This window comes from Cyprinodon variegatus, unplaced genomic scaffold, assembly GCF_000732505.1.
Source record: "Cyprinodon variegatus isolate N-32 unplaced genomic scaffold, C_variegatus-1.0 Scaffold17, whole genome shotgun sequence".
Lineage (NCBI taxonomy): Eukaryota > Metazoa > Chordata > Actinopteri > Cyprinodontiformes > Cyprinodontidae > Cyprinodon > Cyprinodon variegatus.
Genome location: NW_015150470.1, coordinates 2482394 through 2493808, shown reverse-complemented (window position 1 = coordinate 2493808; position 11415 = coordinate 2482394). Strand labels below are relative to the sequence as shown.

The following is an 11415-nucleotide window of genomic DNA, read 5'->3' as shown; positions in this document are numbered from 1 at the left end:
TGTGCTCCCTCCAAAAATGAGATAGTAATGTTGGATTAAATTAATTTAAAGTTCTGAACAATCCAATTTTAGGGAATTGATCTTTAATTCGGTAAGGAAGTGAGAAAACTCTTAAAATGAGCTGAAACTATTAATCTTGAGCCAGCAATGAGCAACAGTGGAGAGGACTGACACCCCTTAAATAGGACGAAAACTCAAGCAGAAGCAGCAACAAAGTTTTGTTGAGGTGTGAGATTATTGTGCTTTTTTAAAACTCCTAATACTGATGAAAAAAGTATTTTCTTAATATAAGTCAAAGCCGTGGAATTTTATTATGTTTGCTGTGTGCAACTTAGAAAAAAAAATGCATAAAAGTCCTGGAAACATGTTTTATAAGGGAATTAAAGGAGATATCCTAATAAAACCAACATCTGCAAACCTCCTTAAGCTGATTCTGAATTATAAACTATATTATATAAAAAAGCTACTCCCTTCACTGAAAATAAACATGTCTGTTCAAATATCCAGCTTCAACGATATTAATCGAAATGTTGTATTTTTAAAGAGCTTCAAATTTTAGAAGGATCTTAAGGGTTTAAATCCTCTTGATCAAATAAATACATTCTAACCTCAGTTTCTGTCTCTTGACGCTAGAGGGCGCTAAAAAGAAAGCGACCCTCTCAGCTCTTTGTTTATGACGTACTTTCCGGTTCCCTTCCCTTCTTCGTGCCGTCAGTGCACCTAAACGTGTCCTGACAAAATGGCACTTTATAACTTTAAAAAGATTATGGTGGTTCCCACCGCCAAGGTAAGTTTTATTTGACTTTTTTTGCGGTTTAAACCGATTTGCGCTCAAGTCGTTACGGTAAAATGTCGAAAGAAAATGAGGAAACAGCGAAGAAGAAAAACACGTGTTTTCCTGAGGCAGCTCACAGCCTTTAAATACAAACCAGAGGCAAAAATCAGCAGTTAATAGGGAAACTATGAGGAGAATTTAATGGAGTATTGTCGATTTAAGGGGATTTGTGTGGAGATTTAAGAGATAATCTAATATTGACTGGTCATTTATGGTGAAAAATAAGTGGTTAAGAACTAGGAGCTAACTTGATAGTCATGGTTGAGATACCCACCCCCCAGATAAACAAAAATAAATTGGATAATTTTATGTTGGAGAAATTTAGCAAATCAATAGAAAGCTGGATGCTTATACTTGTATTTGGGGAAATGTCTTCCTTGTGTGTTTATTTCTCTAACTAGATGTTGAAAGGGAGAGAAAAACTAAAGACTGATGTTAAGTCCAACTTTTTATATATATATATATATATATATATATATATATATATATATATGCTATTTTAGATGTTGTGTCTAATGTTGTTAAAACAAATCATATGAATATTAACAGTTCTAAAAATCAAAATGGTACCATAGTATTTGTGGTCTTTAAAAATAATAGAACTTTATTGATCTCAAATTAGAGAAATTTACCTTTGAATTTAACCCACCCCATTGGGGAAGCAGTGGGCTGCCATTGTGGGGCCCCCAGGGAGCAGTGGGGGGTTAAGAGTCTAACCATTAGGCCAACTCTCTTTACATCTCTTCTCCTTCCCTGCAGGAATTCATCGACATCACTTTATCCAAAACTCAAAGAAAGACGCCCACGGTGGTACACAAGCATTACAAGATCCACCGCATCCGCCACTTTTACATGCGTAAAGTGAAATACACGCAGCAGAACTACCATGACCGGCTCACCCAGATCCTCACCGACTTTCCCAAACTCGACGTAAGGCCTTTGAATTTTAACGCCGCAAACATGTTGCTCTGATCTGGTTTCTGGAGACATCTCTTTGGTTTCTCTGTCTTCAGGACATCCATCCATTTTATGCCGATCTGATGAACGTGCTGTATGACAAAGACCATTACAAGTTGGCCCTGGGACAGATCAACATTGCCAGGAACCTGATTGATAAGTACGTTCAAGCTGATTCTTTGATCCAAACTTCTTTGTGGTTTTCTCAAGGTCTTAGGATTAGTGGTTTTCCAGCCTTAGTGGAGATCTTTCAATAACTTTATTTTAACTTTGGGTTTTCCAGAGTCGTCTCTAAAATCTCAGAACCATTGAATCTGTCACCATAACACCAGTTCTGTCTCAGCTCCATGTCTTTGTTGGGTCAGAGGAAAAAGTTGATTTCATCAGGAGCTTGAGGCGGGCTTAACCAGACCAACAAAATCAAAATGTTGTTTGCAGCAGATCAGTCAAATCAGTTTATGTAGTGAGTGAATGCGAAGCTGCTTTCATTTATGCTATGTACAGCTGAACTTGTAAACGGTGACTCTACATCAGTTATAAGACAGTTTTAGGTATTTAAAAAAAATAGGTGGTGTCTAGAAATGCTGCCTGAAGTCATCCTTGTTTACATTGTTGGTTCTGAAAATGGATCTGTGGTCAAAAATGTCTCTTTGGACCATTAGACATATTAAAACAATTATAAGAGTTTATAAATCAGATGGGGATGCTCAGACATCTGTTTGCATAAATAAATTCAGTTAAATTGATTTTATTTATATAGTGCCAATTCACAACTCATGTCATTTCATTGATTGTATCCACTCATTAACTTTCAGGACAAGGAATACAGTAAAAATGGGCCAATCTTCAATATCTATAAACAGAAGTGTTGATGGTAGCAGCACAGCTAATATTTCTCTCCAGGATGGAGTCACAGCAAAACGGGAACGGACCAGATGATGCTACTGTGAGAAAAAAGCAGAGAGAGCATAACGTTAGAGATTAAAGTAACAAATATATTGCAGAGTGGGACGATGGAGAGAGAATGCAGCAGAATGATGAAAAGTGTTTATGTCCTCCAGCACTCTAAACCTATAGCAGCATGAATAAAGAACATAGCTCAGGATAACCTATTTATTTTTGGATGAGAAAACACGGAATCGATGTTTAAAACACAGAAACATGTCCTGCACAGTCTTGATTTTCCTGCTTAATTTATTTCAAATATGTGAAGTGTGTGGAAATTTGGCCCTGTTATACGGTTCAGGGAGGGAAAATGTTAAAATCAACAAGGAAATTAGGAGACGATCAATAAATACTTTCCTGATTTACTCGTTGATTTGAACATTTTGCATTTGTATTTCTGAGGGTGTCTCTCAGAAATACTTCCTATCCCAGAATGGTTGAAAAGCCATGTCTTTGAACACATCTGTATTGAGAACACATGCTGTGAATTCATGGTTCTGTGATAAACGAGCTAAGTTTGGAAAAGACTCGGATTTGAAAGAGTGGAAAAACAGTTTTATTATTTCTTTATTCTTTTGCTTTTGTGAAAATGGTTTTAGTTGGTTAAAGCAGCACAAACAGCAGCTCTCTGATCCGTTCGGACCAATCGGTCGCTGCAACAGATTGTGAATCTGGAGGATTTTCTTTAATCTGCGCAGCGTCGCCAAAGATTACGTGCGTCTGATGAAGTATGGAGACTCCATGTATCGCTGCAAACAGCTGAAGCGAGCCGCTCTGGGTCGGATGTGCACCATCCTGAAGAGGCAGAAATCCAGTCTGGAGTATCTGGAACAAGGTGATGAGATAAAACAGCTCAGATGTTTTCCTTAATCCAGCTTTTCTTTGCACTTTCTGACGTGTTAAAAACTCCTCTTCCTGTTCTTCTCCCAAACAGTTCGTCAGCATCTGTCCCGTCTGCCGAGCATCGACCCGAACACCAGGACCCTGCTGCTGTGCGGTTACCCCAACGTGGGGAAGTCCAGCTTCATCAACAAGGTGAGCACTGAGGCCGGCTCTGATGGCGGTCAGATGTTTGAACAGTAAAGCTGATAAAGTGTCTTACTATCGTTCCCTTTAGGTCACCAGAGCGGATGTTGACGTGCAGCCGTACGCCTTTACCACCAAGTCTCTGTTTGTGGGTCACATGGACTATAGATACCTCCGCTGGCAGGTAGGAGGCCCCTGCTGCTGTTCACCGACAGGCTGGTTAAAAAGCTGCAGGACAGCGGAGCTGAAGTGTTTGTTTGCGTGCAGGTGGTGGACACGCCGGGTATCCTGGACCACCCTCTGGAGGAGAGGAACACCATCGAGATGCAGGCCATCACAGCTCTGGCTCACCTTCGGGCGGCGGTGCTTTATGTCATGGATCCATCGGAGCAATGCGGCCACACGCTGCAGGAGCAGCTGGAGCTCTTCAACAACATCCGGCCGCTGTTCACCAACAAGGTCAGACTCCATCCTCCTACTGCATCCTCAGAAGGTCACAGAGCTTTGTTTTACTTTAAATGGGGGAAATTGTCTGGTTAGAAATGATGTCCTCCATCTCAGTTATGCTCCTACTGCAGTTCTGCATCTTTATTGTGGGGGAAGAACAGCAGGTTTTTGGAGTCTTGTCTTGCTTTGATGCTTTATTAGTTCATCTGAAATAAAGGTCAATTGTTTTCCTCTGACACGCCAACCTAAACCTCCCTCTGACATCAAACACGTCGAACTGTTAGCGTTTCAAAAGAGACCCACTAAAGGGAGCCTGCCTGTGTGTTGGTTCAAACTCTGCATACATGGGGATGTATGCAGAGTTTTAACCAAACGGCATGAAGAAGACCAAGGAGCTCAGCAGGCGGGTCAGAGAGGAGATGGTTAAAGCAGCACCATTCTGGAACAACGCCTGTTTTAATACTACAGGACATTTAAGATGGCAGAGAAGGTTCAGCGTCCAAAACATGAAGCCAGAGCAGCAATCAAACAATTCAGATCAAATCCTACACATGTTTTGGTTTGGCGTAGTCAAAGTCCACCTTTAACTAGGAGAATAATCCGTGGAAAGACTTGACAGTTGGTATGTTGAGTGTGTCTCATTAGAAGGATGAACATCATTTTAAATGGAAATGGGGAAAAGGAGAAAACAGCTTGTAATGCTGACAAATCATAGGCTTATTATAATGTATCTTTGATCACCAGTATCTCTTCTCTGGCAGCCTCCAGAGGCTCCACCTCCATTGTCTCTTCCTCTTTCCTTCACACTGCGTAACATGGCAGCAAAGCCTAAAGCCGGGCTTACACTGTGCCATTTGTTTTGCCCTTTTTAGGGCGACTTTCCAATTGTGAGAATTTTTCAATCGGCCCGACTTTCAGCCTGATCGTGCGACATGTAGTGTACAAGGGGAGATCAGCCTCTCTCAACCACCTCCCAATCAGGGATCGTGAGGTCAGGAGAAAATCAAACATGTTTGAAATTCAGTCGACCGTTGTGGGCGAATCGCTCAGTGAGCATCTGCAAACAAGAATTCCTCCTCTTCTTTCTCTCAGATGTAAACACAGAAGCATGGTGGGGGTGCATTTAGTGAAATAGTTCTTTCTGTAAAATTGACAGACCATAGTAGCCACGTTTGCTCAGCCATGTCTTTGTCGAAATACGTCGTCTCCTTTTCTTTTTAGGGCTTTCAGCACAAAATTGCACAAATTGCCAAAGCAGCGCTTTTCACTCTAGTGAGCTTCATATTCCTCTTCTACTGGTTTGGCTTCCGGATAGACGAGTCCGAGTAGCGCCATCTCACTGCGTAGCTGAGCCCCACTGGGATTTTAGATGTCCATTGTGGGCAGGTCGATCACATCAGAGCGTCGGCTTGCACAGAGAACATAAATCATTAGCTGTGAACTCATACGTGCAACGATTGAAAGAATCGGAGTGTATGCCGGCTTAAGCACTGTAATGTGGAACATTTGAGCTTTGGGAATGATGTGAAGTCTGAGTTAAGCAACTGAAAGACTCCTCTGAGGTGAAACGTCAAAATGCATCATTACACCGAAAACGTTGTGGGATTTAAAAACAAGCAAGACGGAGTACGACAAGTTATAGCAAACCGTAGGAAAAAAAAAAGGATGTTAAAACGGCTCACAATTACTGCCCTCTATTCGATGATGGTCAGGAATAAAAAAACCTGCAAAAGGATTTAATAATGAGGCAAAGGAGCAGCAGTGAAAGTCTGGGTTCCGCTGACGGCTCTGTCTACGGGGCGTAAATATTTGTGGATCCACCAGACAGTGGATGCTCAGAACAAAGATCTGCTTAAAGCTGCAGGATAGATCTTAAGAAACGTTTTATTATACATATTAAGACGTTTGCTATGTCTGAACTTGATGCTAAAATAGAGTAAAATAGAACACAGTTCTATTTTACTCCACCCTTTCTGAAAAAATTTCATCTGTTAAATTAAACCTGTTAGCAGGTTTTTCATTCATCCTTTTGCATGAATACTTTTTCATTGTGCAAAGGCTTTGTTGTATGTTTTGTCTAAATAAAGTGATTGTATGTTTCTGTTTTGGCAGATCAGTTGTAGCATTTTTCCCCCAAATTAAAAAAAACTAAACAGCCAGTCTGTGAGATCAGTGTCGGCTGTCGGCCATCACAGCGTTTGGTATCGGGATCTGCACCAAAAATCCTAATTGGTGCATCACTAATAAACGCTGTTCATTCATCAGTTTACAGCAACAGATCTTAAGTCGTCTTCAGGATCTTTCGGCTTGAATGGTGCCAGACTTGTTCCAATATTTACAACAAAACACCGGCAGTTAACTGTGGCTCCTGATGTTAGAAATGCCTGATCTAAACCTTTTTTTCATAAAATTTATGGAAGCATTTTCTTCCATAAATTTGATCAAACTGATCAGCTTATTCTGTTAGGAAACATTTAAATCAAATGCTCTTTTTTCAATTGTTGTTTTTGTCGAACAATTAAATCCTGTGACATTAAATTTTTAAAGATCTGATTGTTTCTGATCAGGATCAAGTGATCTCCGATTGGAAGACGATCCTAATCCCTGTTGTATTGTTACAGGATGTCCACTTATCCTAGCCTGCAGAAAGTGGATGGGATCAGTGTGCATATTGTTTAGCATTGATTCATGCAGGTTGTTGTGGATCCACTGAAACTAAATCAGGATCTTTTCGTCTTTCTACAGCCCCTTATAATCGTGGCAAACAAATGTGACGTGAAGAAGATCAGTGAGCTCTCAGAGGAGAATCAGGTGAGTTGGTGTAGGGGCGCCCCTCTAAGCTGTTGGATCCACTGAGTTGTCCAGCCTGGCTGATGCTTTTTTATCTTTCTGCTCTCAGAAAATTCTTGCAGACCTCTCGGCTGAAGGGATCCCCGTCATCGAGACGAGCACGCTGACAGAGGAGGGAGTCATAAGGGTGAAAACCGAGGTGAGATCTGGTAATGGACTCATTCTGACTCTGAGGGGAATACGGGAGTTATTTTTAACACCTCTGTGCTCCTCAGGCCTGTGATCAACTTCTAGCTCACCGTGTCAACACCAAGATAAAGGGCAAGAAGGTCCATGATGTCCTGAACAGGCTGCACCTGGCCATGCCTGCCAAGAGGGACGAAAAGGTGGGTTAAAGCCAACCAGGAGGGGTTTAGCTTGGTAGATCTGCATGCTAAAGCTGCGCTCTGTTTGATCTCCAGGACAGACCTCCGTTCATCCCAGAGGGAGCGCTGAACCGAAAGAAAGCAATGGAGGTGGATGCTCCTAAACGGAAACTGGTATGTAGCCTTTAAGTGTGACAATTCCCCCTTCTTACTTTAACGCCGTTAACAACTAAATGACTTTTAATGAATTGTTTATTAGAAACAAATTGGTTCAATCTGATTAATTGACTTCATCTGCTTAGAAATAACTTCTTTCAGTGCAGTATTGTTGGTGTCGTCCACTAGAGGGCACTGTTCCTTCTTAAGCTGGTTCTCATTAGTATTTGTGGTAATGCTGGAGCAGCAGTCTGTGGAGTCTGGGATTATTTACAAAGTTTAGTAGCAATAATGGTGAATGTTATCACCTATTTAACCGCCTGTCACACGCAGCAGTTAATACTGGATTATATTAAATCCCATTTACCCTCCACTTTATTAAAATGAAGCGGTAAATGGTCTGACAGCATGTAACGGTGACTTTAACGGTGTCTTTAAATGAAAGCCTATTGCAAATATGTTAAAGTTTTCTTTTATTCAGTTGTTACAGTTTTATTATATCCTCCAAATATGTCAAGTTTAATAATGTGTAAACCATTTTTTTCATTTCAGTTATCATTTAATATAGCTAGCATGATAAAAATGGTAAATATGATATATTAAGATATGTTTTTTTCCCAATGGCTTGCTATAGATGAGTCCTAAGTCAATAAATAAGATTAATAAACTTTAGATCAATTAAAACCTGCAGCACTAATGGAGACTTATATACTGTACTCTGAAGCAAGCAGGAGTTTTTAAAATAGGTTTTTATATCTTGGCGAGAATTTTAGTCTGAGCTTTTTATGGTTTTTATAATGTACATTGTTTACAAATTGTAATTTAAATATTTAAATAATTCACTAAGAAACCTTGGTTTTATTATCAACATGGTTTCAAATAAATGTTATCTTTATTACACAGCCTTTTAATAACAAATAATTAGGAGGAACTGAAATACAATGTAAACGTTGGGATTAAGAAGCAGATTTAATAGTAAAGTTTTTTCATGTTTAATCTTCCAGGAGAGAGACCTGGAGATGGAGCTCGGTGATGATTACATTCTGGACCTCCAGAGTAAGAAAACTTCCTTAAACATTTTGGGATCTCGTATGGAAGCTGCTTATTTATTTTTCTTATGTTATGCTGATTATTTGTTCATAGAATACTGGGATCTGATGAACGAGGATGAGAAGCAGGATAAGATTCCCGAGGTGTGGGAGGGCCACAACATTGCAGATTACATCGACCCAGACATCATGAGGGTGAGTCTGTCCGTTTTCAACCAGGAAAGCGTTACAGGAGTTTGTCATCTTTCAAGTTCCTCTTTCTAAATAATCATTTTATTTCATCCTTGAGTTTGTGCTTGGAATACTAAGCAGATATATCGGCATTAGCTCATACATGCCTTGATATGATAAGTGCATTGGTTGCTGCTCCCTCCATTTGCCATCCGTTAATGTTTTGCTTGATTCATCGATAATTGTTTTTTAATTAATTAATTTATTTTACTGGGACTTCTGTAACAGTGTTTTCTTTATTTCTTTATTTATTTTTTACCATGTTAGTTGAGGGAATAAAACGTCAGCTTAGATAACTAACCCCAAAAAAGTGGTAGGATATATTGGGGATCTGTTAGAGGGATGTCCAAACATTTGGCATCAATTCTGCATCAGTCACACTAAACAGAAATGTTTTGGAAGCAACAGCAAAACTTCACATTTTTACCTCTTTTTTTAAAATGTTTTATTATTTTAGGTTTTGTTGTTTCTTAGGCTTTGGATCTTGGCTTTGAAAGCCTTTCTAGACTCAAACTTGGAAATAATAAGACTGTCCAAGTTTTACAACGTTCTCTTTTTTTCCTGACAGAAACTGGAGGAGCTGGAGAAAGAGGAGGAGCTGAAGGAGCGAGCTGGAGAGTACGAATCGGACGAGGCGAGCGAAGACGAGGAGATGCAGGAGATCCGCACCCTGGCCAAGCAGATCCGGGAGAAGAAGCAGCTCTTGGTTCTGGAGTCAAAGGAAAAGGACGTTCATGGACCTCGGATGCCCAGGACCGCCACCAAGGTGAGAGGAGAATCTCCATGGTAACGACTATCCAGGAAGTGACGCTTGATGTCTCTCTAAACATGTTGATTTCATCTAATACTACTTTTAAATTTTTGGGAAGGTTGAAAAGAAGAAGCTGGAGACGGAGATGAGTAACCTCGGTCTGGATATGAGCGACAAGAACGACGTAGGTTTCCAGTTACTTTATTTTAACAAAAATGTTTAAAAAGCAATTTATAAGAAATCTTTAGGTCTGCTGATAAATTATTAACCCTCTTTGGTTGAACTAAGAACTGATGAGTGTTTCCTGCTTTTTAATGCAAATTTAAAATAGATTTTTCTTTTAAAACAGTTGAATTTAATTTAGAAGAATATTGTGCATGATAGTGAAATTGAACCATTTTGAGTGTTTTTGGTGATTATTCTTTCAGAGTCACTACGCTCTGCAGGCCAGACGCTCCCGCAGCCTCACCAGGAAACGCAAACGTGAAGCTTGGGCGCCACCAACCTCCAAAACCCGCAGCCAGAGCGCATCCCGCCCCCCGCGAGACCAGTCTGGTTTACGTGATGGAAAGGTGTGCGACTATATTCATCTTATGTTTTGCATTTCAGTTAAGGAGTACAAAGTAGTTCAGACGCAGTGTTTTAAAGATGGAAATTAACATGTTTTTTTGTTTTTTTTTTGAAGATGGTGAAAAAGGCAAAAAAGATGATGAAGAACTCCCAGAGAGACATGAACCGCCAGGCCAGGAAGGGAGAGTCAGACAGACACGTGTTTGACCTCAAACCCAAACACCTGCTGTCCGGAAAGAGGAAGTCAGGCCCCAACGATCGCAGATAAAATCAAATATTTCTGGACTGAAATCAACAAACTGACTATATTATTAGTTTGAAAAGACAGGAATGTCTTTTTATGCCGTCGTTTTAAGACAGAGAAGCAGAGACCCACAGTTATAAAATAATGGTGTCAGTTTTGTAATGATGGATTCTCTAAAAATACTTTCATGACTTGCAGCTTGTGTGTGTGTCGGTGTGTGTGTGTATCAGAGCGTGCTCGCTGTTCTTTGGATAAAGTGATGTCGATGTTTTCTGTAGTCTTCTCTTGTTAAATACTTCGTAACAAGGAAGCCAAATAAACAAACCCATTAACCCAAGTGTCTATAGATTGATTACACTAAACTTCAACCACATTCCATACTTCTGCACACATCAATTTCAAAACCTCTATAAAGTGATTCCCAATGGAACCCGGCCTCCATTTGAACCAGTTTTACTCTAACCACACACCTCACCCATGGCTCACTACCTGGCTGCATATGCTGCTGTCTTGATATGAAACTTTTCTTATGATTGCCGATCTTTTCCTCTTAATGTTTGAGCTTCAACAGCTCTTCTCTCATGTCTTCAGGCATATCCTAAATCTTAATCTAATCTAAATCTTATCTTAAATGATACTTGTCCGCACTTTATATTTTTTGGATCGAAGGTATAAAACTTAATGTAAACTTTCTCATAGTATTGAAAAAAAAACCCTAATTAAAAGATTTAAATTGTGTGCAAGATTTTTGTCTTGCTATACAGATTCACTTTATCTATTTCAATTTATATATAGAATCTAATGTCTGCTTCCTGAAGAGAGATTTACTAAATGACTGATTAAAATGTAGGTTACAGTTAGTTTTGACCTGAAACTTTTGGCTTCTATATTAAATTTTTTTTATTTAAAATGATTGAATCATGAATTTTCAGTTTGTATTTTAAGCTTGGACCGACAGACTGTTTGGCTTGATTTCAGAAATATGACGGTTAGGAATTAGCATGGTTATTATTTTCTTACTAAATATAAGTACTGACTTATACAGAAGA

General features: G+C 39.6%; 1 protein-coding gene across 1 annotated transcript; it reads left to right on the top strand.

The window, feature by feature from the left end:
* Positions 1–655: 655 nt before the first annotated feature.
* On the top strand, positions 656–10701 carry gtpbp4 (GTP binding protein 4). The gene is made up of 17 exons (XM_015386581.1): positions 656–787; positions 1595–1765; positions 1849–1952; positions 3436–3572; positions 3672–3772; positions 3855–3947; positions 4031–4222; positions 6956–7021; positions 7110–7199; positions 7276–7386; positions 7462–7539; positions 8526–8577; positions 8665–8765; positions 9370–9567; positions 9671–9736; positions 9981–10124; positions 10238–10701. Exons 1-17 carry the CDS (start codon positions 740–742, stop codon positions 10388–10390), a joined length of 1905 nt encoding a protein of 634 aa, XP_015242067.1. The 5' UTR covers positions 656–739; the 3' UTR covers positions 10391–10701.
* The last annotated feature ends 714 nt before the right edge of the window (positions 10702–11415 follow it).